Source organism: Besnoitia besnoiti, chromosome I, assembly GCF_002563875.1.
Source record: "Besnoitia besnoiti strain Bb-Ger1 chromosome I, whole genome shotgun sequence".
NCBI lineage: Eukaryota > Apicomplexa > Conoidasida > Eucoccidiorida > Sarcocystidae > Besnoitia > Besnoitia besnoiti.
In genome coordinates this window covers 2,098,880-2,126,517 of record NC_042356.1, presented here as the reverse complement: position 1 = coordinate 2,126,517, position 27,638 = coordinate 2,098,880, and the positions used below count along the sequence as shown (strand labels likewise).

Here is a 27,638-nt window from a genome sequence, read left to right as displayed (position 1 = left end):
TTACTGGACCCTGCTCAAGAATGGCTCGGGGGCCCCTCTGCTCCAAATAGTTCCTGATCTAGGAGTGGTTGATGACATCTTGAATGCCACGTGAGCCTTTCCTGCCAGGTTTGATCTGCTCCTGTTTTCCACATTCTGTGTGTCCGAACCCCGTTCATCCGCTTCACCGACTGGAGAGTCGGCCTGACTAGTCTCCTTGCATTCTCCCTTATGTTCAAGAATCGCCTTTTTGCACTTTAGGGTGCATGCATTCGGATAGGTTCTCCCATCTTCTCCGCAGACGGGATCCCAAACTGCGGGACAGATGCATCCAGTCCAGCTGTCCTGCTCTTGTGATTCACAGGGCCCCTGGTGCTCCATGGTGACGTTCGCGCACCGAAGCAAACATTCGTTACCATAAGTTGTACCGTCCGAACCACAGACCGGGTTGAGAGCTTTGGAGCACTTGCAGAAGGTAGAAGACGTGTCGTCCCCGCACTGCCCGCGGTGCTTGAGTTTGACCTTTTCACATCTGAGTAGACACTGATTTTCGTATGTCTTGCCGTCCCTGCCACACACAGGGTCAGTTACGCGGGGGCACCCGCAGCTGCTGGGCGCTTCATTGCCGTCCTTCTGTTCCTCACATGGCCCCCGGTGTTTTAGTGAGACTTTTGCGCATCTCATGAGGCAATTATTCTCGTAAGTGTTACCGTCTCTTCCGCAAACGGGATCGTACTTCTTCGGGCAGCCGCATGCTTTCTGTTCGTTGCTGCACTCACCATCATGTTTCCACCTAACTCCGCTGCAGCGCATAAGACACTTGTTGCTGTAAGTCCTGCCATCCTGACCACACACTGGGTCAAGGTTGTAGGGGCATGCACACTCCCTCTCCGGGATTGATTCCGTTTTCAACGAGGGCTGCGATGAAGTGACGTTCTCGTCATTGACGCAGGGGCCGGTGTAGTCAAGTCGCGTTTTACTGCATCGTAGAAGGCAGCGGTTTTCGTATGTTTTTCCGTCGATGCCACAAACAGCGCCTGGCCGCGCAAGCTTGCACTGACAGCTTGAGTCGGAATCGCACTCACCACCATGGCTGAGCCGGACGCGAGCACATTTCAGATGGCACCTATTCTGGTACGTGACGCCGTCCTTGCCACAAACGGGGTCAAAATCCTTCGGACAGTCGCAAACCTCGTCATCTTCTGGCTTGCATTCTCCACGGTATGCCAAACGGACACCCTTGCACCTCATGACGCAGTGGCTTGCGTATGTTGTTCCGTCTCTGCCGCAAACTGGATCCTCGACAAGGGGGCAGCTGCATTCCTTAGTGTCATCTCCAGATGCGGGGATGCATTCGCCTTTATGAGCCAGCTTAGCACCCTTGCATTTGAGCATGCACTTATTTGAGTACGTCTGGCCATCTCTGCCACATACAGGCTGGAACTCGAGGCTGCAGCCACATGCCTCTTCTGTTCCTGCCCCCCGGAGGAGATCGCATGCTCCCCGGTGATCCAGCGACGCGCCGTGGCATTCCAAGAAGCATGCGTTGTTGTATGTTACTCCATCCTGGCCGCACACGAGATCGACGCCGTCTGAGCAGTTGCAGTTGTCTGGACTGCCGATGCTGCTGCACGCCCCATGGTGCTTCTTCTTTATGCTATTGCACCGCATCACACACTGATTGGTGTACGTGTTTCCATCCATACCACACACAGGATCTACGCGGTCAGAGCAGTGGCACCCGGTAACTGAGCTTCGACTGTCTGCCAAGCACTGACCTTTATACGCGAGGCGTATACCGTGGCATCTCATCACACAAGCGTTGCTGTAGGTGTTATTGTCTTTGCCGCAAACGGGATCGTCCAAAAGTGGGCAAGGGCAGTCTGCTATCTCCTGATCTGTCGGTCCAGGGGACGGGTCAGAGCCGTCTTCGCAGGGTCCATCATGATCCAGGCGGACTTTATTGCACTTCAGTAAGCACTCGTTGCTGTATGTGGTGCCGTCGACACCACAAACGGGCCGGTATAGTAAAGGACATATGCATCTTTGCAGTCGTTTAATCCTCCTCTCTTCGGCAGCGCTTTTCGAGGACGGATCGAACCGCAGTGTGCGAGTTCGATGCCAATCAGTTCCAAGCAAAGGATTTGATTTGTCTTGCACTGGAGAGTACGTTACCGTGAGCCTAAGCGCGTCACTGATGTCATCTGGATTTTGCCCGGATAACCGGGTTGAGTAATCGGTTTTACCTCCAACGGAAGCCTTGGGTTTGCCGCCCGCCTCCGCCACCATAGCAGCCTGTTGTTGTCGTAGCAGTGCGCCCAACGTCACGGAGTCGCGCTGAACGATTCTGTGGGTTTCGTCTGCCGAAATAGACATGTCGATACCCGTGTCTGCTGGAAGAACAGACGTGACGCTTGAGAGATCTCCTACCCATTTCTCCTTTGTTCGCAGCGCTTGCCTCAGTTCTCCTATGGTCATAGAGCTCTTCAGGGCCTTGTACAGGCGCCGACGAATTGTTTTATCCTCCAGCTTGAAAGTAAGTGCAACCTTAATGTGCTCATTATCTGCAAAACAAACGACAATAATAACGGCACAGGCAAAACAACATCCGGTTGAGGGCTCCGGCTGCATGTCACCAAGACGCCTATTACTGGTGTCTGCGGTCGTCAAGCTAAACTGGGAGTGCAAAATACCCACCAGAAAAGAAACACAGCTGCCATCGGTACTCGAAGTTCAGGTACCCCGTGTCGCTGACATCGTTGATTAGTCTACTGCAATCGTACCTCCAGAAAAGCCACAAACGGAGACGATGAGGGGGCCTGGCACGGTGACGATGAGGGGGCCTGGCGCCGCGACGGTGTCATACAAAGTAAGTAGGGCTAAAGCCCACACAAGATTATTCTTCATTTTGGAAAACTAAATCCCCGGCCAAGTTAAACCAAGTCGTTAATGAATTGCTTGACTGTGGTGTAAGAGTTGCTGTGCTTCGACGCAGCCGAAGCAGTAGCACCCACGCCCGGCCATGTAGCAGAAAATACTAGGCACGAATAGCCAGATTGACTGGCTACCGATTTGCTGCCCAGCAGGATGAAAAATTGACGGCTCCTTTCGGTTTCCTTCTGGGGCAGTTCAGCATTACACAATTGCCGATACGCACGAAGTGTACTCAAATGGGCGGTATACCATTCGCCCAAAAGCCTGCTTCCCACTGCATCACTGCTCTATTGTGGAAAACATTCTTTCTCACAGCATACGCGCCACTGCAGTCTCCGTAATCCTCACTAACTGCAGCTGGCTGAGATGCATCATCTAAATGGTTATGGAGGTGCCTGAGGCGTGTTGGCTCACGCAGGTGGCGAACACGCACCTGCCCGCACAGGATAGGCTCGCATGGTGGGAGAAACGCCTGGTAGAAAAGCACGGCCAGGTAATATCCTTGCTAACTGATGATCTGGTCCTCTTTTGGACGCAGAGAAAGGCTCGAACATCTTGTGATCCGCACTTGTGTAGCGACTGATGCAACCAAAGAACCAATGCCAGGCAACGCAATGCCGCAGACCCGCGCCTCTGCAGCGCCGACTGGGGTGCCCCACTTGTTCCCACCGTAAGCATTTGATCCACATATAGCAGTTAGTCTCTTCCCAATCGCAAATTCATGATGCTCCAAATTAAGTTTGCCAGAGAAGCAATACCCTTGTGTTTGAGGATCGACGGAGCCACTGGGAAGGGACCTGCAAGTGTCAGCAGCGCCTGATTCAGCTCTGCCAGCTCTGTCAAATCAACCCTTTTTCTTCGTACGAATTACTTGCGAAGCTCTCTCTGTTTGTTTTTCCATCAGCCGTTACCCAATGTCACTTGCTGTGGTCACAACCTGCTGAATGCTCATTCGATTTCTACACAGAGCTCGCACTGCGCCCACGGGCCTAGCTCCATGATCCGAAATCTATTTCCCGCACGCGCACCATGCGTAGGAGACCTGCTAACAAAACAGGGAATTTTCAAGAAAAAACTCAGTGCTTCCTGCAATATGTACCGTCTCTTTGCTAGCAAGAGCTAACCTTGCATGACCATCCGCTGTGCCGGGGAGCGTCACGTTTTCGAAGACATGACAAGTTCTTTAAAAAGTCTTTGTAGTTTTCGAGGATCGGAGGAAACAAGGAACGTCTCCACCTCAACGCGGTCGCCAGAGCCCGACCTACACTACCCGCGTACATGTGCGTGGACAAAGCTGCGAAAGACCACTGTATTCTTGCATACACTTGTACTAAGATCCTAATTAACAGAAACCCAGTTGGCCGCGGCTCCAGTCCGGTGCTGAGACTAAACTGTTTCTGCCTGACCTGACAGTATCCGGGGTAATGCCCAAAACGCCAGTCCAAACACTGTGAATTGGTCACTGCCGTGCCACTCGGGGCGTTGCGAGACCGGCGCAGAGTGCCACAAGTTTTGCAGCTCATAGCCCCGGTGTCCCCAATGCCGTCCGACACGGTGATGACAAAAAGGTAGGGCAAAAGTACACAGTACGCTGGCACTCTCAGTCACCACCCACATTTCTAAGTAAACGCTCACGACACTTCTCTCCTAATCCATATGAACACCCGCAGTTGGCAGAGCGCTTCTCTTCCGACGGCAGCAATACACTTGTGGGCCATAGGTGGAGCATCCAGTTGCTTTGCCAGATAGAATTCCTGGTGTTGGTCCAGAAATTCCCTGAGAAACGATGGAACCAGCGACTCGTCATAGAGTCCGAGCTCCTCCCTCCAGGAGTAAGGAGTATACACTCGATAATCAATAACGCGAAGCATGTCCCTGCAGATGCGTGCGACAATTTCAAAGTCACGAGCCATCAGGGAAAGTGGATCCGCTTCCGTCGCGTCACCACCCATACTTGGAACAGCGTTCTTGATGCATAGGACACGCGCTTGATCCTTGTATGCTTCTGCAATCTGCGTCACATCGCCTGCTGGCCATTGGCCCCCATGCGTCCAGTACAATGGCAAAAGGAGCCCCACAACGTTCGGAATAAGCGCTTCAAACGAGGCCAGGCGGACGGCAGGTTCGTCTGCCTCATTCCCATCTTCCTTCTTGGCTTCCCGCTCTAAGGCTTCTACTGCGCCGTGACGGGAGTCCGCGGCCACTACAGGCTCGCCCGCTTGATCCTGGGGAGCCGCGGAGGCACACTCCTGCTCCAATTGGCGCGTGCCTACTACCGCAGAGAGAGCATTAGGCGAGCCCCCAGATGGCAACGAAGGGAAAGTGGCGTTTTCACGGGTGCCAGCGACTGTAACCGAACTCCGGCTTCGCGCGCTTGATCCAGGTATCTCTACCGGGTCGCCCGAGTCCCGAGTGTTTCCACTCTCGCCATACACCGCATCTGCAACACCCGCGTCGCTGGCCTCCTGGAGTGAAGCAGATTCTCGTGGATGGCCCACAATGCTGGCCGCCTCCGCGACATGATTCTTATCTGACTGCTGGGAGCTCTCCCGCGGAGACTCACTCTCGTCCCCGTCGTCCCGATCTATCCAAAATAGGTGATCCAGGCTAAGGATTGCATGACGGAACGTGGTAGCAATGTCTAGGAAATCCTGAACGTACTGAGATCCCCACTCAACCTGATGACGCACGGTTAAAAAGGGCAGACCCCAGTCCTGGCCCGCTTCACGACCCCCCACGGGATGCTCTAGCCCCAGATATGGGAAGTACGCCGCCACACACATCCGATGAAACGCACTGATGTCCAGGTGCACGGACTCAGACTCAGTCGGGTCAAAATAGATGTATAAATCTTCCACTAAACCCGAGGCCAGCCACCGCCGTACATCCGCTCTTCCTCTTTCAGACAAACCCGCCCCATCATTGGCGGCCCACGCGAGCCGACCCATCGGCTCGCCTTCACTCCCCCCGTCGCTGTCACTATCCTGATCAGCTGCGTCTCCGCCGCGCGCAGCGTCTTCGATGCTCGGGGGTGCCTCCGCGGAGGCATCGCGGGGCTCGGCGTCGCCTGCATGGTCCTCGTCAGCTGCGACGAAACCGCCGTCATCTTGAGAAGATGGAGTCTCAATGCTTACAGTGGCCTCCGCTGGCTGTCCTCTCGGTCGAGCCCGTCTTGCCTGCTTTCGACTCAAGAAGCTGGACAACCGCGAGGGCCAGTCTGTATGTGGCGCGGCCTCCGCAGCGATTTCTACCAGGAGGCTCGTGCTGATCACAAGTGCTCCCTGGACATCCACGACGGCTTGGGGGAAAATGCCATCGAAAAATCGAACTGGATCGTCTGCTGCTTCGCTCACAAAGATGCCGACAAACCCAGACAGGAGAACTCGCCGAATCCGCGGCAGTCTCTTCATCAAGCGGATATAGTTTGCTGCGTCTGGATCATCGTCAAAGTCGTCAGTGAGCAGGCCATCATCCACTTCATCCATGTCGCTCTCCCATTCGCGGTCAACTTGCGAGTCGACGAGCTCCAGCTGCGACGTAGCCGGTCCGCCACCGTGGCGTACCCCCCCATTGTCGCCTTGGGCTTGCCCGTTATCAAGGTCTGTTAGCCAACTATCTGCGCATTCTATCCAACTGTAGCCACGGAAATCTACAGCACGCCTCTGCCCCTCGTCCCTGTTTTGGAATTCTGCTCTATGCTGCACGCAGTAGTCCCGCCAGATCTGCGTAAAACTGTGTCTGGGGCCAGCATAGAAGTACCAAAACTCGTCGGGCGTCCAGATGAACCCAGCGCCGTTGACTTCAAGACTCATCAAATTGCAGAACAACCGCCGCCCTCCAGAGTTCTGCGAGGCCAAGAAAAGCAGAAAATTCGCGACTGTGCACGTGTGCCAAGCGCCGAACCCGAGGTGTTGCACGGATGTCACGTTGTGCTTGACAAGGAACTGCTCCAGAATTTCCAGACCTCGAGAGGTCATCTCGAAAAAATGGACCTCCTTTAGAACCGGAAACGGCTGCACCTGCGCGTGCGCGCTCACCACCGCGCTCGACGGGGAGGCAGACGATTCAGAAGAGGAAGGCGGAAGACCTCCAAGAAAAAGATAAGTGAAAGGACACGGCTGCGGAGGGTCGCCCGACCACTCGCCCCGGTTGCGCACTGTCAGTGAACGTAGACGCGGAAACACACACAAGGGAAGCACTTCGTCTTCTGGCGCGGGCGGCGGCTGCGGCAGCGACTCCTCCGGGCGTGGCTCGTCAGGGCGCTCCTGGGCATCTGCGGCACCAGTCTCCGACTCAGAAAATGACCGAAGTGTGTATTTCGCAGGACACGCGGCAGCTCCAGAACTGGAGGAGGCCGGGTCCAAGCCAGGAGAGGAGGAAGAAGAGCTTACCTCGCTGCGGAGCGATGAGGCATCGGTTTCATGTGGATGTCCAGGGCTCTCTGGTTCTTCGCCGGCAGCTTCGCTCCCCGAACCGGCGTCTTCCACGCTGTTTAATCTGCCAAAAGGCGGCCACTCGCCTTCAGTGAGCTTGTCACCTAAGCGGGCAGAAAATAATTCGACTAGAACCAGACTTTCGAGACTGGGGGCAGCCACGCACAGCAGCTTGTGGTAAGTCCGCAGCCAGGAGCGCGGCACGGTCCGCACACTCTCTGGAATGTGCAGCGTCAGGTGATGAAGCTGCGGAAGAGGCGGAGCTAGAGAAACAAACGTCTCAAGGAAGTTGAACGAAAGAGGATGTTCGGACGAATTCACGGAAGACAGACACTCGGAGCGCCGTGTCAACCCGTACGCGTGCGGCGCCGAGGAGTCGGCTTCTTTTTCATACTCCTGGTTGCGATCATTGCGACGATGCAGGTCGTCTAAGATCTCTTGACCCCAACCGGCTGGGAAAATCATAGCCGGAGGCAGACGCATCAACACGCGGAAGGCGCCGACTGTGAAAAGGCTTTCATTGAGGCGCTTCGATAAAAGCCGCAAGTTGGCTACTTCGTTTACAAACAGAAACGAAACTAGTCGGCCGAGGACGGCCTGGTCGAGACGCTCCATCGTAGACTACGCAAAACGATCTACATGCAATGCTCACGAACTGAGAGTTGTCCAGATATCGCTTCGATGCGGTGCCCGCCGCCTCTGTACCCGCAGGAGTCGCAGCGGGTGCTTCCGCCGACCCATTGCAGCGCAACACCGCATGAAGAATCCGAGAGACACTGGTCCTTTCTCGAGCCGAAGCGCCGGCCTGAAGGAAACTCACAATGGAATGCAGGGAGACACACCGAGCGTTCGTCTCGGACAAAAACAGACGCGCAGTGTGACGGCGTTTGTGCTGCTCAGAGTGGAACCTTTCGTGAGCACGCTAGCAGACCAGCGTCGACCTCCTTTCAACGTTAGAACAATCGGGCAGGTGTTAAACCAAGCTCCCTTTGCGGAAGAGGATCATACACATTCCACGCTACCAACCACGTCGAATATGTGTCTGCAACTGAAACCGGACGCGTGTCCCACGTTTGAAACGCCGCAAAGGTTATTTATTGGTTTCGACACGCGCCCACCCGAGCGGGCCTCTACGGTGTCACTGTTCCGCGCCACGGATACTTTCGCCGGCAAAAACCAGTTTTGAGGGAAACGTTCTCTTAATCATGAAGCGTTCACGTTCGCGGCTGCCTGGCAGACTTTGAGTGAGGCAGCGTAAGCGGCTTGTCTCGCTGCTTCACTTCGCCATCCGTTTGAAGTGACTCCCCGCTGGCTCGCTGCGCTGTTTCCTGTTAGTTCGCGAGTGCTTGTGCACTGACGCACTGCGTTCATCTGCTGTTCATTTGCCGTCTTGGGAGCATCTGAGGGTGATTTCCTTTCCTGGGTGATTTCGTTGCTTCTTTCGCTTTTTCTGGCACGGAACCGTGCTAACGCCATACGCAGTTTTACGGGTTTGGGCTGCGGCGGGTGTCCGTGTTTGCCCGGTTTGCCGCATGCGAGCACAGTCTTGGTCACCTCTCGGAGGCAGGCTGGAACTTTGAATTTTTCTCCTTACTGCATACCGAAGGGAGGTTCTCCTGCATGCCTCTGGATTTAACACCATCAAGCTAGTACTTAGTGGAGGATACATTGTCCAACCAAGACAGGGTCGCTCGTTTCTGCCTGACTCTCTTTGGCCAAGCAGAGCGGGGGCTTGAAGGCTGTGTCTCGTGGTGGCTGTCTGGCAATGGTTTGAACGGCCGCGCGGCCCCTCCCTTAATCGAATTTTTACGTTCTCCCTCACCAAAAATTCCTCGCTCGCGTTCAGGGACCAGAACTCCAGCGCGTGACGAGACTGCTGGAAAGCCGGCGACCGGCGCCGAAAAGCATGGGATGACGCCTAGCTGTCGGACGGTGTTCATATCTTTCCAATCTTCTTCACGCTACAAGCGATGCGTATGCGAACCATGCCCGTTGATGCTGAGTGTTGAGGTTTCACGACCTCCAGTTCCATTGATAGTTGCCGGTAGGCGCCCTGTCCCGCTACTGAGGAGGCGCTCATCCCTTCCGAAGCGTTGCCAAAGGCCTTCCAGACCGCTTCAGCGTCCAGCTCGTCCTCAGCTCGCTTTCCAACGATGAGGCCGTGGGAGAAGATCGAGAGCTACACAGTGTTCAATTTTCCTGAGCATGTCGTTCTTTTAGGGGCTTTTTCGGCCCCTGTGCCTGGGGCGGAATGTGGGTCAGGAGTCGAGGGAAGCTCACCGCATGCGCGTGCCTTCTCGCCGTGTGGCGCAAGATGTAGGGACGCCCGCGGACGCGCTCACGGCGTTCGAGTCTGCGCCTGCGCGGGGAGAGTGGCGTTCATTCCAAAGAAGTTCATCTCAGAAGAGGACCTCTCTCGCACCGCTCACCGACACCTCCATCAGCAGCGCGCCGCCTCTTCTGCAGCGCGCGTGACGGCCCGCCTCGCTTCTGAAGCAGCGACAGCAGCTGTGCGTGAAGCCACATCCGACGAGGGCTCGGCTTCACGCTCGGACCCATCCGGCGGCAAGGACCTCTCGTTTGAGAGAGAGGCCGGTGGCGCCGCCTCCACTGCGGCTCCAGTCGAGAAGCGCACGACCAGTCTCTCCATTCTGGGGGGTATCTTGTCGAGTTTTTCGGCAGCGCTCGCCGACTCGAGCAGCGGGAAGGAGCCTGCGCAGACTGACGCTGCCATTCTGTCTTCCTGTGCCCTCCGCGACGCCGCTCTCTGCCCGACATCCGTTCGGGTCTACCAGCGCTGCGTCACATCGTGGGCGTGCCTGGAGGACCTCCGTGCCGAGCTTCAGCGGCTGGCAGAGCGCGCTGGCCAGCGGTACAGACTGTGGAGGCTGCAGCAGACCAGACTTCACCAGCCGCTGCTTCTCCCCGAACACGCGCCGCAGCGCCTCTGGGCCGTTTTTCACGCGCTGGCTGCGCGCGTCTCGAGCACGAGGGACGATGAGGCGCGGTCCTCGCCCGCCACGGCGAGCCAAAGCGCAGCTCGCGGGATCGACTCGGCATCTTTGGCCAGTCGCCAGCAGCCGCCTACGCGTGAGGCCGGAGACGCTGAGAGTGTCGCGTCGTTCGGCGCAGGCGCCGGCGCCTCCGGCTTGCGGGAGTCAGGGGAAGGAGTCAGTTCGATGCAGCGGGCGCTGGAGGATGCGTCAGAGCGGAAAGCCGAAGAGAGAGCAGGAGAAGGAGAGCGGTGCTTCCTCTCGTGCGGGATCGTGGGTGCCATTCGGTTTCTCATGGGCTTTTACCTCGTACTGGCCACGGAGAGTCAGCAAGTCGCCACACTCGGCTGTGTCCGCGCAATCTCCGCGCGAGCCCCGCCAGGTGACGCGCAAGCAGGAGAGGGGAGGCAAGGGGCGGCAAGCGCCGAGACGGCGGCGGTGAAGGAGATCTCCCGCGCCCAGGAGGAACGGCGCGCCAGCGCATATGTCCTCCTGGACGGGGCGAAGCAGCCCGAGGCAGCGGCGGCTGGCGGACATGAGCACTACGGCACTGGGCACCCTGTTTACATGCTCAGACATGTCCACCTCCTGCCTCTCTTTTATTTCCACTCCCGAAAAGAAGCGGCTTTCTCTCCCTGGCTGCAGCCTGCCTGGCAAGCGGAGCGGAGTGAGAGTGCCGCAGGCAGCAACAGATCCCACAGCGCCTGCTCGCCCTCGAAAGACGACGTCAGCAGCGAGAAGGAAGCGATCCTGCGTTGGTTGGCTGACGTGGCTCACTCCGACCGGGCGGACAGCTCGCACACGGGCGAGCGTCAAGAGAAGTTGTCGCCGGATTCAGGGATGTGTGACCCTTTGCATGCCCCCCGCGATGCGCGCGCGACGAGACCCGAGGTGCGGCGGTTGAGCGCCGCGTCAAACGCGTCGGCGGAGGACGCGACGGACGCCTCACGCAGCGTCTCTTTGTTTCGGCCTGGCGTCGCTCCACTCATCGCCCAGAAGGCGACTCCGGCGTATGCCGCAGATTATCAGAGGAGCCGGGCGCAGCTGCTTGAGTCCGAGAGGAAATACCAGACGCTTTTTCTTCAAGTCTTCCTCAGCCCGGCGCTCTCTTTCTTCTACAGCCCCACCCTGGACCTCACACAGTCCGCACAGGCAAGCGGTCTTCGACGAGCGCAGGGGACGCGGGATGTTACCCACGACGAGAAAGTGAATATGCGCGGAGGGAGTGCGGGAGACGGGGAGAACAGAGAAGACACGATGTACTCAGACGACTTCCAAGGTGAGAACCAAACAACGGCTCGTCTGGAGCTCTTGGAAGGCAAGAAACTCGACGCCGTCTTCAATCTCTTTCTTCTCGAGCCGTTCGTCCCGCTGACGTCGCCTTCCTCTCGCCAAGCGCCTCCCACTTGTCTTCCGCTCGGTCCCTCGCATCCCCTGCCCTCCTCGTCTTCGCTTTCGTCTACAAAGGATGGGCGAGAAACGCCGAACTCTGTCTGCGACGACTCCGCACGCGTTGCGCGGGCCTGCGGGCACTCAGCCATTTTGCCTGAGGGTGCGCCTTCTCTGTGCGCACCAGGCGACGTGGCTGAGGCCTCAGCCCGACGTGCAGCGGGCCGCCTTCAAAGGTGTGCATATCGACTCGCGGAGGCCCCGAGGGCCGGGCAGGCGCCGTGCGCGGGTCTCGCAGACATGTCGCCCTGGCTGCTGCTGCTTCAACAGGGATGCGTCGTTCAGAAGTTCTTCTCAGCCTCTCGCCCTGTAAGGGCGCGGGCGCGCCTTCGTCATCCGCACGGTACAAGGACTGGGTCGACGCATTTGCCGTCTTCCGAGGGCACGTCGTCGCCGCAGGACTCCCTCGCCTTGGCGACGGACTCCCTGCTCTCTGCTTTTTCCTCTTCCCCTTCGTTGGTTCCTTCCTTGGTAGCTGCTTCCTCCCCCCCGCGTTCTGCGGAGCCTTCTTCGTCCTCGACTCTGAGTTCGGCCCCGAGTGCCTCCTCCACAGCCGCGCGTGCAGCTGCGGCGTCGCGCCGCGGGCCGCAGGCAGCGCTGGAGGATGCCTCAGCGACACCTCTGCCTCCCACGAGTCACAGCGCGGCCGCTGAGCCCACCGAGCCGACACGCTTGCAGCGAGACGTGCATAGAGAGGAGGAGTGCACCACAGAGGAAAGTAGAGAACGTGACCAGGGGCACACGGCGCCGGCAAGCCTTGCGGAGAGCGCACAGCCGAAGGACGAGATTCGAGTGCTGTTTTCACTCGTTGTTATCGCTCGCCGGCTGAGACTCGGTGCAGGCGCACGCTGGTTTCGCCGTGGCCTTGCGCTACCGGCGCTCCCTCGTGCGGCAGGTGCTGGTGCATCGGCCCCAACCACAGGCAGCTGGCGGCTTGCCGCTCAGCCTCCACCCTCCCAGGTGTCCTCAGCAGCCTCCTTAGCGAGCAACGAGCTCGCCGCAGTCGCCGACGCCGTCTCGTCGTCTGCGGAGGACTGCGCGTGGCCCGTCGAGGACGCGCTCGCGGCTCTGGGGGACAGCGCGGTGGCGGCCAACCAAGTGGAATGTGAGCAGATTCTGTGGCGCGTGAAGACTCGAAGCGCGGGCGGGCGGCGAAAGCGAAGCTCCGCGGAGACTCGAAATGGGCTAGAGAGGACGTCGTCCTCCGCCACTGTGCGGCAATGCCGCGGCCCAAACCTCGACGGCGCGTTAGACGCGTCGTCTGCCGCCTCAGCGTCTTCGTCTGCCGCGAGTCCGCGCGCGGCTGTGGAAGCGCCACCAGGCGGCGAGAGGCCAACTCGGGGCAAGCTTCCGTCGGCGGCTGCGTCGCCCGTGCGAACCGCTTCGTGCGGCTCCCTCTCCTCCTCAGCCGCTTCGCCCCGCGTGTTCTTCTCAGGCGACATCGCGGCGGTGGTTCAGCTGCGCGGGTCGGTGCCGGTCTTTTGGGGTCACTTGCCCACGCAGGCGTCGCTGTGGCCGCCGTTTCTGCAGGGTCTGAGTCCGCCTCTGCGGCTGTCCTCCGCGACCTTGGATCCGCGCTTCCTCCACACGAAGGGTCACTTTGACGCGCTGCACCACGTGTACGGGTGCCCGATCCTGTGCCTCGACCTTGTGCGCCAGCAGCCTCTGAACCACATGGAAACGAAGCTCGCCAGCACCTATCGCGCGGCTCTCGCGGCGACAAACGAGATGTATCGTGCGCACCGCCGCGCGATTCTGCGGCGTCTCCAGCAGGCGCTCGCCCAAGAGAACGCGGAAGACGCGTGCAGGCCGTCGTCTTCCGCCTCGGCAGCCTCGGCCGCAGGCGCGGCGGCTGCCGGCGCTTCTGCGGACTCGAGGAGTGGCAGAGACACTTCGGCATGCGCGCCGGAAACTCCGACTGGAGTGGGGCCACAGGCGGAGCCGAATCAGGTGGAAGAAACGAAAGGCAAAGGCAAACAGAAACAGGAATGCAGACTGAACTCGACAGGCGCCGCGCACATGGAGGCGCAGGCGGAATTCAGTCCGCGCGGAGGTGGCAATCGGGCTCTTTGCACGCCAGGCGAAGACAGCGCGCACAGCCCACGCGAGTTGCAAGAGCCTGAGGCGGAGCAGGCAGAAGCAGCAGCTGTGCTAGCGGAGGAAATCTCCAAGGATGCTCGAGATTGCGCGTCACCTCTCCCCCCAGAGGTTTCGTCGGCTCCGGCAGGTTTCAGACCGCGAGCAGTAGTCAAGGAGGCGGTGGCGAAGCAGAAGGCAGGCGCGGGCAGCAGGCCAACCGACGCCCGGCGGCAGCGCGGTGTGGACGCACTCGGTTCGAATGACGAGGCGTTTGATCCTCTGCCTGGATGGACTGGCCGCTGGGCGCTGTTCAAGCAGGAGGCTGGCGGAGGCGCGAGACCGGCAGACTGCCACAGCACCGAGAGCCGCGTTCGGAGTCCGTCCTGCTGGACTCACGACGGGCTCTGCTTCCGGTGCATGCAGAGCTTCGTGGGAGACGCGGGCCGTGACGCAGCGCCGGCGGACCAGACGGGCCGGCCGCAGGCGAACAGACTTCAGACGATGGCACGAGCCTTGAGTGCTGCTCAGAGGCGCGCCTGCTGCTGCGAGGTCGCCTACGAAGCGTTCGACTGGCAGGACGCAGACAGACGCCTGGGGTTCGACGAGGCTCTCCAGCGACTCTTCGGGCTGGTTGCCACGTCTCTGCGGTTGACAGGGTCTTTTGTGTGCTTCGCGCGTTCGAGCCGGCGACGCGCACTGCAGGCCCCCGCGGAGACACAGCCGAATGGGGACGCACGAGGCGACTGGACGAGCCCAAAGGACGCAACCACAGCGGAGAACACGGCTCACGAAGGCAGAGAGACATTTGCGCGCGGGTCGCGACCCTGTAATGCCGAGGGTAGTTTGAAGGTGCACGGCCCCGGGGATGCTGCGAGCGGAGACCGAGGAGGGCGAGCAGAACCCCGCAGCAGATACACAGCGCCGGATGGGGATATCGGGGAGGACGGTGACGTGGCTGCGGGGTTCATGAGTGAGATCCAGCAGGGGGTGATTCGAATCAACTGCGTTGACTGCCTAGATCGAACGAACCTCGCCATGCTGGGCCTTGGAGTGGCGGCGCTGTACCGACACCTTACGACGCTCCTCCGCTCCCGAGCGCTGCAGGGAGGCGCGTGGACGTTCGCGCGAGAAGAAGACATCGAGGAGAGAGAAAAGCGATCTTTTGCTCCCAGTGCGTGGTGGAAGCGGGCGATGCGCGAACGGCCAGCGACTCGAGAGGGAGAAGTGGAGGGTTGGCTGGGCGAAGATTTCGCAGCAGATGATGGAAGGCGCTCGTCTTCACCTCGTTTGAATGAGACGTCGCCGCAGACAGCGGCGCCAGCGCCGACAGAGACAAAGCGAGAGGGCGACTCGCGGAGCGAGGGAGGGCACGCAGCTGTCGTCCATCAGCTGCCCTCTTCTGCGTCGCGTTTTCTCTTCTCGTGGACGTCTTCCTTTGACTCTCTTCTGACCTCAAGCAGCGACAGCGAAGGCGAGGAAGGCGACGCGCGGGACTCCACGAACGACACCACAACGGAGGGCAGCTCCTCTCTCGGATTTGACGCGGAGTCGACTCTTTCGCGGAGCGACAGCGACTTTTCATCGCATCTCTCCGCGGCAGGCTCTTCCGTGGACCTGCCCGCGTCTGCCTCTGCGTGCTGCTGGACGCCTTATTCCCCGTTTGCCGATTCTCCGCAGGCCCCGTCGCCGCCTCAGGCTTCAGCGCCCTCCTCGTCTGCTTCGCCGTCGGCTGCTGCGAGGCCTTCTTCAACCCCGCTGCCTGCCCCTGCGCCCGCGGCGTCGGTGTCGTTTTTAAACTTTTTGCCGACTCTGCTGCTGCAGATTGTGGGAGAAGCCTGGGGCGAGGTAGGCGACGCGCTCGCGCAGCAGTACGGTGGCTCCCCGGCGATGCATGCGGCTGACTTTGGCGCCGCGGCCGGCGTCGCGCGAGCCGCTGAGGCGCAAGCCAACGAGGCGCTCGCGGGTGCGCGCAAAGCCAGGGAGGCGCGCAGCAAGGGAGACCGTGGCAAGGCTGAGGAAGCCGAAAAGCGCGTCTGGCGAGCAGTGAAGCGAAGCAACGTGCTGATCGCCGTTCAGAGGTACGCGAACCAGAGAGAGACAGCGTGACGCGACAGCTAGCCGGGGCAGCGAAGAGGCAACGGCGGCAGAGTCTCAAAGATCTGGGAGGAAACGCGGCGACTGGGCAGATCGAGGAGAGGAGACGGGCAGGCCTGTCTTCGGGAACAATAGCCGGCGTTCGTGGCCAGGGCGCGACGCGGGCTTAGGCGCCTCCTCCTCCTCCTCCCCTCCCCCCTCCCCGATGAACATCTCTCTTGCCTCGTGCGTCTCGCCGTGTTTTGTCTTCAGGTACTTTAACAACTGCGTCTACGACGCCGACAAGCAGCGCGGATTGGATTTGTTCGTGGGTCTTTTCAGGCCGTATGCTTCTCCGACTGACATTTGGCTGAGAGATCCTCTAGACCCCTTTTCCCGCTTCTTGACTTCGCCGGCGCTCCCACTTCCCCCGCCACGCCTCCTCTTTCCGCTGCCGTCGCCGGCGGCTGTCAAAGACGCTTCGGCCGCGGCGGCGTCTGCGGGCGGCGAGAGGCCTCGCGGGTGGAGAGAAGGGCGACGCGGAAACGAAGAGGAGACTGGTCGGCCGGCTGTGGCAGGCTCCAAGGCAGGCGAAGAGGGTGCGGGCGTGCGGGGGAGGAAATCGCGCCGAAACTCAGATCCGTGTCTCATCGAAGGGGAAGAGTTTTTCGCCGCAGGCGACGCCGTCAGTTCCGGCGTGTGCTGGGCGTGCAGGGGCATCCGGCTCTGGAGCATCCACTAGAGACGGCGGAGTGAAGAGCGAGAGCCGGCAAGAAGACGGCAGACTCGGGCAATGAGCAAGTCGAGCGAAATAAATGTGAGCAGACAAGAAATCAGCAAAACGCGGGGGGAGGGGGGGGCCTAAATGTGAAGGGAGTACTGGCTTGTTCTGCACGCGAGAAAAAAGGACGGAAAAGGATCAGGATGAGCTGACGAGCGGAAGAGAAGCTACGGGAGAAGAGATCATTCTGCGAAAAGATCCGCGAAGGGCGCTTATTCGTGAGTGGCGACGCCTCGTACTGGTGTCTCCCTGCCAGTTGAAAGACTGTTTAGTCTTCTTCAGGTTATACAAGGGTATGCACGTATGCGTGTTGTATATTGGCGAGACATGTGCATCTCTGCGTCGAGACATGCATGCGTGGAGGCACTGTGCGCGCCTCAGAAGGGAATGCATGTGTGTCCGTGGTGGCGGGACGGCGGCCAAAAATGCAGAGACACTCAGGTCAGGCAGGCCTGTGTCTTGGTGGGAGTGTCCTGCATCCTTGGTTGTTTCCAGCGATCGCTATAGGGAGCGCGGCTGTAGTAGTGTGTCTCCTTCCCGGTTTCGAGACGCATTTCTCAAGTCAGCGCAAGACTTTTCAAAAGCTCTCCTTGCGCTAGACGTGCCTGCCGGTGACGCCCAGCGAAGGAGAGCGCATTCACAGAAGCGACACGAACGCAGCCAGCGTGCGTGCAGACGCACCTCACACACTTTCTGCTCGATGGATTCATGTCTGTACAAATGCATGCATATCTACATTGTGAAATACATACATGTAGATGTAGATATATGCGGGCGCGAAGAAATATCCATTCCAGGGGGGTTTGGGCGTAGGGCAAGTTTTGGCATCTTCGCCGTTCGCGCAGAAGGCTCTTTCAACGAAAACGCCAACACACCGGTAAAAAATATGGAGGAATACACGCAGGCGCCCGACTGCTAAGGCGCATGCCGCAGGCGCACGCCCGCAATGGCATGCCGGCGCTTTGCCAGCACAGGCCCGTCCTTCCTATCATACACACGCCTACGTGTAGCGATAAATACACGCACGTATACCGTGCCTGCATATCTCCATATACTTGATTTATATATATATATATATACGCGCCTATTCACACAGGAGTCTAGTACCGAGCACACCTGGCATGTGCATATATATATATATATATATATATATAGGTGTATACATTGATAAAGTCCCTGTTCTAGGGTGGTCGGCTGGCAGTAGCTTGTACGCTATGAAAATTCCTTCGACACCCCCGCCAGCGACGCCGACGACGAAAGCAACGACTAACAGAAAGTGCCGCAGGCAACGCTGCCCTGAATGTCTGTGAGAGAAAAAAAAGAGCCTGCAATAGTTGCTTCCATCTCTGACAATGTCGCCGACAGTAACGCGCATCCCGAGACGCGGCAAGCATATACACAGCGAAGGAGAGGTCTACCGTCACTCCGCACTGCCTCCACACAACCGCGTGCACGTAAAAACCGCAGAATCCACCACGTCTCTCGGATGTCGAAAAAACGGCAACCTCTCAGTTGTGAGAAAAGCACTTCGCGGGTTCGCCGGTCGGACGCGGAGAGCCGCGCGTGCCTTTAAGTTTCAGCTCGAGATCCTCCAGCTGCCGCCCCACACCGTCTGTCATGAGCACGCAGGTTCCACCCCCCCCCCCTTCCCCCCCCCCCCGCCGGGCCCCTCAAAAGACGGACGTTAACGAAACTGGAACCTGCATGTGTCTTCAGTGCGAGACGCTTCGGGAGTATTGTACTGAGGCGCGCTTCGCCGCGCTGAAAACGCAACGAGCGAAGCAATCTGAAAAGAAGGCCAGAGGTCTCCGGGAAGACTCCCAGGCACAGAAAGGAAGCTGAGCCGCTCGCACGCAGGCGGAGGCCTCGCGCCGATGAAGAGGAAGCGGAAAAAAAGCAGAGATGCGACTATTCGATGAACCGATAGGTGTCGCCGGAGTCGTGCAAAAGCTTTCGCAGTGTGCGGAACTTGTCTTTCAGTTGCGGAGGCGTGAAGCGCCGCAGGGGCGGGAAAAACTGAAGAAGAAAGCACAACACATACAGTCTGCGTGGAAAGCGACTCAACTGTATCCGTCACGCATCCTCGTATTCTGCTGAGTACGCCACCAGTCCCGCGGCCGGAGAGTGTCAGCGGACAGACCGCGCACTGATGGAGGGTTCAAATAACAATGATTATTTACGAAAAAGTGCTCATACAGTCTATTTCCTCTCACCTTGTGGACCTCGTTCCATTTTCCAATGCCAAAAAGATTCACGCCGGCGACGAGCAGCTGCTCCTGAAAAGGGAGAAGAACGCACATCCCTCTTCGATGAACAGACACACGAACCCTGGCAGCGCCTCCGCGCGAAGCCCCGCTCGCAATACCCCCTCACACCGAAGTATTGAGCAGCCTTCATTTGCAAAACGCGCCAGACGCTGCCGCGCGCGGCCGCACCTCTCGTAAGTTCCGCGGACACAGAAGAGGATCGTCACAGACCCAGAATAACATGCGCATCGACCTACACGCCTCCCTGGGCATGCAACGGCACGCTCCACACACAAAAAAACAATACATACACATATTTATGTGTAGATACATGTGCATAAGTGCAGATAGGTGCATATGATGTCTGTGTGTCTGTCGAACGCGAAATAATCTGGAACGTCGGCAGGGAGACTGGTTTCTACTGAAAACTCTTCGTGTGGTGGCGCTGCGTGAGTTGTGTTGGATCTAGCGCTGACTCACGTCGGCAGCCATCCACTTTCGCTGCGTGCGGCAGACGAGGCCGGCGCCGGGGTGGCGGGCGTTCAGGAGCTTCCGCGCGAGCTCCGGTTCGCCCACGGCGTCTCTGTACTTCTGGTAGCGCATCGAGGCCGCGTCACGCAGTTCGTCGCCGTCGTCGCTGTCCTGCCCTCGTTCTGCTTTGCTGCAGGCACCCCCCCGCGGAGAGCCTCTCCGCCCCTGGGCGCCAAGCCGGCCGCCCCGCGCGGCTGGCCTCTCCTCAGGAGCGCCCAGCAGCTCGCGTTCGCGGCGGCGACGCGACGGTGCGCGGCGAGCCTCTTCGGTCTTGCCAGCACTCTGCCGCGCGCCGCCGGAAGCAAACGCCGAGGGGCTGTTGTCCAGCGAGTCAGACCCCCACCTGAAACGCATAAAGGACAAACACACCACACGAGCGCTCACGGCCCAGTCAGACGGCACGTGCACGCCAAGCGACGCGGTGCCGCAGGCGAGTCGCGGCCGCGATCGGCCACGGTCGATGAAGCAAAGCACGCCGCCTCGGTCATGTGTCCACGGAAACTCCACATACACCCATACACATAGATAAATGTATACATATACAGACAAACAGGTAGATAGATAGATAGATTCGCGTATTTACGTAGAGCGACAGATTAAAAGACGAGCTCCTGAGGATAAATATATAAATATATATATGTAAATCTGAGCGATGAGCCAGCAAGTCACACAAGCAGGCGCCGACAACGCAGCAGCCAGTGTGCCGCATCGTAGGCATTATAGTTCGGAGGAGGGCGTCGCGGGGTGGTGCCTGAATGAGCCTTTGCATCACAAACCCCTATGTGAATATCGAAGCAGATACTTGTTCTATCGCTGCCTGCAATATATATATATATATATATATATATATATATATATATATATATATATATATGCGGCGGGGGACTCAGGGACACGAGGCCTATCGGCTGGTCCGGGAGTCTTTCTGGCTGAATCTAGTCGCAGGCGACTCACTCTTCTCGTCGTTCCCCTGCCTGCGGGTCGAGGAGACTGCGTGGTCGGGTGCTTTCGGCAGACCCGCGCTGACTCGCAGAGGACGAAGACGCTGCGCCTGCCACAGAGATCGACGCCGAGGAAACTGAAGACGCCGACGACACACGAGGCGTCGCGGCCGGCTCCGCGTGCGAGGTTGACGCCAACGCCGCCGCTGCAGTGGAAGCTGCGGAAGCGACGTGCATCTCCACATGCGCCGCCGCGGACACACGCTGCGAAGCTGCTGAGAGCAGCGAGTCCTCCACAACAAGAGGCGACGCATCCGACGCCCAGAAGCATGAACTGAGGCGAAGAGCGGTTTCATCATCAACTTCCGCTGCCTCAGGTATCCGCGGAACCCCCTGCTGAGTCTGTGCGCCCAGCTGGTTCTCATCTCGAGGGCTGCTCGTAGCCGCCCTTAAGTTGAGGCCGCTCGCGTTGCTCTCGTCGGTGACAGAAACGGCTCGCTCGTCTCCATCGACTTTGCCGACTTCCTCTTTCTGCGCTGCGGCGTCGTCCTCCGTTATTCGTCGCCTCTTCTTCGCTCCGCCGGAGTCCTCGTCTTCTCTCGCGTCCTCAGGATACGAAGCCTTGTCTTCCTCACCTCCACTCGATTCTCGCGCTCGCTTGGGTTCGCACTCTTTTCGCGCACCCGCCGCCGCGCTCACGGCCTCCGCGGAGTCCGCCACCTCGTGTTCGTTCATCTCCTTCAGATTCTCTGTCTCTTCTGCTTCGTCTGTTGGTTTGTCTGCGCCAGGCCGCTTTCCTTTGCTTGCCTCGTCGCTGCGCTCCTCGAGTGATGCCTCTCCTTCCTCCGCAGCCCCGTCTTCGTCTTCTCTGTCTCCCTCCTCTCCCTCCTTGTCCTCCAGCGTGTTGTCTTCTTTGTCCCCGTTCTCTGCTCCGGCATTCTCGATTTCCACCTCGCCGGCGCACCTCGTCTCTGCCTCGTTTCCACGGCGCCCTTCTCCTCGAAGTTCCTCCTCGGCCGCGCCATTGGCGGGCTCGCTGTGTTGCTGCGGCTCGGAGACTGCTCCTGAGGCGCGCGCGCGACCATCTCCTTCGTGAGCCAGTTGGCCTGCGGCGCCCGCTGGCGGCGCTTCCTCGCCCTGGCGGAGTGCGTCTCGCTGTCGCTGCTCCACGAGCGGATGCAGCAGCCCGCCCTCCTCCTTCTGCGCGCGAGGGCCCCACGACCAGAAGGCCAGCAGCGCCTCCCGCACGCCGCGCGAGGACGAAAGCGATGGCGCGAGCGACGCAGAAACCGCAGCTGACGACAGCGTCGAACACGCGCCGCGCGCCGCGCGATGTGCGCTCTCTGCGGCTGTTATGGACGGGCTGCCGCTATCCTTCTGAACCTTGCGACAAGCCTCCGGTGCTTTCTCTTGGCTCGGCAGGTCGCCTTCTCCTTCCTCCGCAGGTTGCCAGCGCCCAGCTGCCGCCTCCCCCTGCGAGGGCTGCCAGTTTTCTTTGTCTGCTTCGTCGCTGTCGCTCGCGGCCTCTGCTTCCTCTCCTGCAGGCGCCGGGCGGAACTGCGGAGCCACCTGTCGGCAGCCCGCGCACTCGCCGGTTGCTCCCTCCGCAGCGGCCTCTGGGTAGACCGTCTCGTTCTCGGCTCCGACCTGCCGCGGCGCACCCTCGCCGTCGCCCGCCGTGTCAGCCTCGCGCGCCCCTGCTGGCACGTGCTGCGCGGCCGTGGTCTCGCCCTCCTCGTCGTCTGTCACTACGACAACGTCCTGATGCTCTGCGGCCTCCGTCTCGGTCTCGGCGTCGTCGCTGGCCTCCGGCGTCTCGTCCCGACCGCCGTCCGTCTGCCAGCCGGCGCGCAGGACGCTCTGCAGCCGCTCCCAAAGGTCCTTCTCCGTCCAGAGGACCCTGACTGTCCTCTGCACCCGCGCGAGGGCCTCCATGCGGCAGCGGCGCCATTCGCTCCAGGGCGTCCAGCCCGCCCGCGGCAGCAGAAACCGCGGCGAGACCGCGCCGCGCTTCGCGAGCACGTCTAGCGTTGTGATCACCTCCTCGTGCGTCGACGCAACCTTGTGGAAGTGCGAGAGCAAAAAGAAAATGTTCTCCTCGACCAGCACCTGAAAGTCAATTCGTGCCTTCTCGCGGCCAACGAGACCCTCCAAATGCGCAGAGAGGCACTGCGCCTTCGCTCGCGAGTCTTCAGCCGTCTCGCCCCCTGCGCCGCTTGCAGCCGCGCCGGCGGCCCTTCCAGGACGCGCCATTCCCCCCTCGCTTGGCTGTCCTGCTTGCTCCACGCCGCGCCCAGCGCCTCCCTCCTCTCCGCGTTTGGGTTCTGCGTGAGCGGCGCCTTCGCCGCACGACGACGCCGGCAGCCCTCGGCGCCTTCTGTCGCGGCTTCGGGACCCTTTCCCAGGAGAGGATCGCTCGGCGGCTCCGTGAGGCTCCGCGGCTCGAGCCCCACGAGCAGGCCAGGGCGCAGCCGACGAGGCGCGCGGCGTCTTCGGTCTCCCTTCCGGCGTCGATGGAGACACAGAAGACGCGGCACAGAGCGGAGACAAGGGTGGAGGCGCCGAGACGCGCTTCGCGAGAGAGCGAGACGACGAAGCAGACGCGCGTGGAGTGGCGGACGGAGAATCCGATGTTTGAGGCAACAAGAGGCGCTCGTAGGCCTGAGGCAGCAAAAAGAAGACCAAGAGGGAGAGGCATTCTAACGAGATGCAAAGGCAGACGTGGAGGCCTCAAACTAGTTTCCAGTGAACGGCGTCAGGAGTGCATGCGGACTCAACAAGGGCAGAACAGCCACAACATCCACTTAGCCACACACGAATATAGATATATACATCAAGGTATGTACATGTACCTGCACACATGAGTCCAAGTCACCGTATGGATGCATGCATGAATGCAAGTGCTCCGAAGACATACAAGTATATAGATAGACTGATTGATTAATAGATGTATATATGTGTATATGCACTACTAGACTGACAGAAGATGTTGGCATCTCGCGCGGGAGCCTCCCAGATAGAACCGCCGCGCGCTGGGGTCGAGGTCAGCGCCGTTTCGGTTTCGGATCGCTGCGTCTTGCGCCGTGGCTAAGTCCCTTCGCTCGCGTTAAACTTTCCTCCGCAGCTCACCTCGCGCGTGGGCAGCGTCCGCCACAGCTGCGCACCCTCGCCGATGGACACGCAGAGACGACGAATCGCCTCGATTGCTGCGTCTGTCGCAGCGAGAATATCCATTTCCGCTGCATCCACGTCTGGACGGTGAAGCTCGTCGCTCGCATCGTGCCCCGTGGCGTCGCCCGAGACCGGCAGCCGCTGAGGCGACGTGCAGCTGAACAGAAAAACGCGCAGCAGACGCCGACAGCAGACGGGTCTGAGCAATCCTAGACCTTGAACCGCGAACGTGTCGCATGCAGTTCAACGGAGGAGGCCCGTCCGCCCGGGCAGAAACGCGCTCGCGCCTGCGTAGGGGCCTGAAGACGCGGCTATGAGATCACGTGAGCTCGCGTGCCCTGCGCGTAACACGAAAGAACCAGAGGATCGCCTCCTTCAGCAGTCATAGGCCGGGCGAGAAAGAAGCATGGGGAAGGCAGAGAGCGACGCCTCGTCGTCAGACGTCGTTTCGGATACCGAATTTGCGACTGAGTACGTACCTGATATGACCAGGCGCAGGCTCTAGGGGCTTATTCGCACCCGCGGGTGTCGCCGTCTCTCCACTCTGAACAGACGACACGCACACGTTTGGCGGCAATCGACACGCACCAGAGGGGCGGAGTGCGTTTAGGGTGTAGGGTTTATGCAACTCGCAGCTGCGCTCGAGAGGAACACACAGCGGCGCACCGGCATACAAAAAAAGAAGAAATGAGGACTAAGCAGCGAAATGATCTGAAGCATTAGCTTAACCTTAAACCCCACGCTCATGGGAACGCCACCTTCCAAGGAAGAAACACACGCGACACACACGGAGAAGTCGCCATACCTTGCGGGCGATCACCGCTGCCAGAGGGTCGCCTGTCTCTGTGAGCAAGGCCTTCCGGAGGCGCTTCAAGGCGAACATCAGCCTTCCCATGTGTTGCATGGCCTCAAACATGCGTTCGTTCGCTGCGGCATCCGCGTCCTCTTCTCTCGCCTTCTGCTGGGTGTCGACATCTCGTTCCAATGCCGCCCACTCCTGCAGCTCCGGCGGAGTCTCCCTTCGTCGCCTCTTCGCGAACGCGTCTTCGCCTCCCCCTCTCTCTCCTGCGCGTCCCGGGGCGTTCGCGCTCGCCGCCACGGCTTCCCCTCGGCCTTCGTCCTCCCTGCTGCCCTCGGCGGGCTCCGGCAGTCCGTCGCCTTCGCCTGCTTTTTCGAGGTTCCCTTCGCGCTTTTCACGCAGCGCAGCGGGCGCGCAGAGGAAGCGCGACACCGGGGAGACCGCAGACGCCTCGCTGGCGCTTGCGGCGCTGCCGGAGGTCGACGGCGAAACCGTGAGGAGCGAAGACGACGCCAAGGCGGAGAGACCCAGCGCTCGCGACAGCTCAACAATCTCTTGCATGCGCAGAAGAAGCTGCCACCAAGCTTGATCTAAAAATGCAATCTTCTCCTTCGAAAGAATCTCGACCGCCTCCAGTTGCCCCGTCGAGTCGCGCGAGCAGCGGCGCTTCCCCGGAGTGCCCGCCGCCTCACCATGCTGCGCGTCGTCTGGAGCGTCTGCGGCGCCTGCCTCCCGCGTTTCCTTCTCCGCCGGTCCTACCCTTTTCGGCGCCGTGTCTGCGGCAGACGGAGACAAAGGCGAGGCTGCGGCAGAGGCAGACGAGCGTCTGGAGGCGCACAACGAGACGCGCGAAGCCCCGCGGCCCGAAGAGCTCGCCAGGCGAAAGGGGGGCGCCGGGATGCCACGAAGGACGCAGTCGATGGCAGAGGCTGTCGCAGAGGTCAGCGCGCATGCAGCCACTTTCAGGGAGGCGACTTGGACGAGGAGAAAGAGGCGGTCTTCGATGTAGACACAAAGCGCCGCTCTCCGCTTTGTTTCGTCCTCAGCACATCTTTCTGGGCCCTGTTCGTCGTCGTCGTTCGCCACATCTCTCTCTTCCTGCGTCTCGTTACCGCCGTCGGTTTGTCTTGCCTCGTCTGCCTTCAGGCCATCCTGTGGCGCCGCTGAAGCTCCGCGAGCCTCCGCCTTGCCAGCGCACGCCCGAGCAAAGGGCGACAGCACCTCAGCGTCGAGAAGACTGGACGCGGCGAGGCCGCGGCCGCCCCACAAGGCCGCCCTCGCGCAGAGGCCCTCCCTCTCCTCTCCAGCGAGGAGCGCCACGTTTTCAGGCTGCGGCGCCGAGAGGCCTCGCAGCCGCTCAGCCTCGAAGGAGAGCGTGGCGAGCGCAGGACGGGCGAGCGAGCGGAGAAAGGCGGACGTTGCGCAGGGCGGCGACGACCCCAAGCCGGCGCAGGCCGCTGCAGCGGAAACGTAGCTGCGCATCGATTCGCGTGGCGCTTGATGTGCGTCTTGCCCGAAAGAGTAGAGAGCCGAGGAGGCGGGGGCCGAAGCGGAGAGCCACGCGCCCTCAGGCCCTGCTGTTTTCAGCTCTTCGGCGAACCGCTGCCCTGCAGCGTGGCGACAGAATCCAGGAAACAAGAGTGGATGTTGCGCGGCGCCCCCCGGCGCATCCTGCGACAACGGCCGAAGAAACCCAAGGAACGCCAGCGTGTCGCCGGCCGCGAGCGCGGCGGCCAGCGGCTCCGTCAACCCGACCAGCAGGGCGTCAAAGGCCTCGAAAAGGGGGAGTCCATCCATCGCCCAGGGGCACTCGCAACGCGGAGAGGACGGCGGCCCAGGAAGTGCAGGCTCCGGTGGACAGCCAGAAGACAGCGAAGCGCTGGAGGAGGAAGCAGCTGACGCACACGGCGGCGCAGGCGCAGAAAAGGGGGCATCCGAAGAGGATGCCGAAGGGGTAACCGGCCGTGAAGCATCAGGATTCCGAGCTTCTCCTGCTGCGGTGTTGTTGTTTGCCTCCACGCAGGCAGAGCCGCTACCTGGTGCCGCAGGGTCTCCCGCTCTGTTGCTCAGGGCTGCATCCTCGGAGACAGAGCAGCGATGCCGCGACGGCGAGCCGCGGGTCGCCTGTATGCATCGACGCAAGAACGACGAAGATGGGCTCCCTGAGGCTGCAGAGCCAGCGCCCTCCAGATACTCGCCGCGCGACTCAAGTGGCGGAGCGAGGGGGAGGTTCTGGGCGGCCCAGTGGAGGAAGAGCAGGTACGCGGAAAACGAAGAAGAAAACGCCGCGGGGACGGGCGCGCAGGCGGAGCGGGAAGGCAGAGCAAGAGCGGACGACGCATAAAAGGGCGACTGGCGTGCCGAGGCACGTGAAGGAGAGGCGCAGCAAAACGCCAAGAGAGGGGAAGGCCGCGGCGAAGAGGCGGGAAGCGAGACAGGGTACGAAGAACAAGACGGACCCTCGGAGCATGGAGTGCTTCGACTCCTCTCTCGGCTTGGTATCTGGTTGTCCATTTTGCAATAATGTGCCAGACGTGTCGTTTCCTCCTCGTGCTTCGTTTAGATGCCCACCGCGCCGGCGCGAGACGGGCGCTGCAGCCGCGAGGCCCTAGAGCACGCACAGCAGCCACGTGCGCGCTCGGGATAGACCGATTAAGAAAAGAGGCCAAGGCACTTAAAGGCAAAAGACTGCTGACTCGCGCCCGGGCTGAGACCGACAAAAACTGCGATTTAAAGTGTGGGACGCCTGATGAGTGCGGTGTATGTACACCGCCCATCAGGACAGAAAGTGACCCTCTCGTACCCGGACGGCTTTTTCCCGGGTTTAAAAGCGAAAACAGAAGAGAGACAGACGCACGACAAGAATGAAAGATAAACCCGCCCACGAAGAGAAATTTATGGACGAAAGGAGGAGCTCACGAGAAGATGGTGACGGAGTTTAACGAAGTTGTCTCATCGCGGCTGAAAGAGGAAAACCGGGACGAGACAAGTACTCTGAGTTTCGCAGCGCATTTCCTCTTTATGCATGCGCGGAGAAATGTGAGCATAAACCGTGTGCGCATGTGCCCCTTCTTACGATTCCATCTTCCCTACACGAAGAAAGACGTCGAAGGCGTTGAAATCTGTCACAGTGTTGAGGGTGGCTGAGGAGGCCTTCATTTGCGGATCTGCATTTGTGAATGCGTTTTTTCTCCCAACTTTTTCTTCCGCCCGTCCGGAATTGCTGGAG

At 60.0% G+C, this 27,638-nt stretch overlaps 4 protein-coding genes across 4 annotated transcripts; 1 reads left to right on the top strand and 3 right to left on the bottom strand.

The window, feature by feature from the left end:
• BESB_003160 (Kazal-type serine protease inhibitor domain-containing protein) lies at positions 1 to 2,886 on the bottom strand (the record flags this gene model as incomplete). The annotated part of the gene is made up of 2 exons (XM_029359071.1): positions 1 to 2,543; positions 2,763 to 2,886. 2 exons carry the CDS (start codon positions 2,884 to 2,886, stop codon positions 1 to 3), a joined length of 2,667 nt encoding a protein of 888 aa, XP_029221984.1.
• A 1,658-nt stretch (positions 2,887 to 4,544) lies between these two features.
• BESB_003150 (uncharacterized protein) lies at positions 4,545 to 7,961 on the bottom strand (the record flags this gene model as incomplete). The annotated part of the gene is made up of 1 exon (XM_029359070.1): positions 4,545 to 7,961. The coding sequence occupies one exon, from the start codon at positions 7,959 to 7,961 to the stop codon at positions 4,545 to 4,547; it is 3,417 nt and encodes a 1,138-aa protein (XP_029221983.1).
• A 1,538-nt stretch (positions 7,962 to 9,499) lies between these two features.
• On the top strand, positions 9,500 to 16,682 carry BESB_003140 (uncharacterized protein; the record flags this gene model as incomplete). The annotated part of the gene is made up of 2 exons (XM_029359069.1): positions 9,500 to 15,945; positions 16,214 to 16,682. The coding sequence occupies 2 exons, from the start codon at positions 9,500 to 9,502 to the stop codon at positions 16,680 to 16,682; spliced, it is 6,915 nt and encodes a 2,304-aa protein (XP_029221982.1).
• A 1,947-nt stretch (positions 16,683 to 18,629) lies between these two features.
• On the bottom strand, positions 18,630 to 26,923 carry BESB_003130 (uncharacterized protein; the record flags this gene model as incomplete). The annotated part of the gene is made up of 7 exons (XM_029359068.1): positions 18,630 to 18,737; positions 18,935 to 18,997; positions 19,448 to 19,841; positions 20,453 to 23,100; positions 23,569 to 23,767; positions 24,090 to 24,154; positions 24,416 to 26,923. 7 exons carry the CDS (start codon positions 26,921 to 26,923, stop codon positions 18,630 to 18,632), a joined length of 5,985 nt encoding a protein of 1,994 aa, XP_029221981.1.
• Between the last annotated feature and the right edge of the window lie 715 nt (positions 26,924 to 27,638).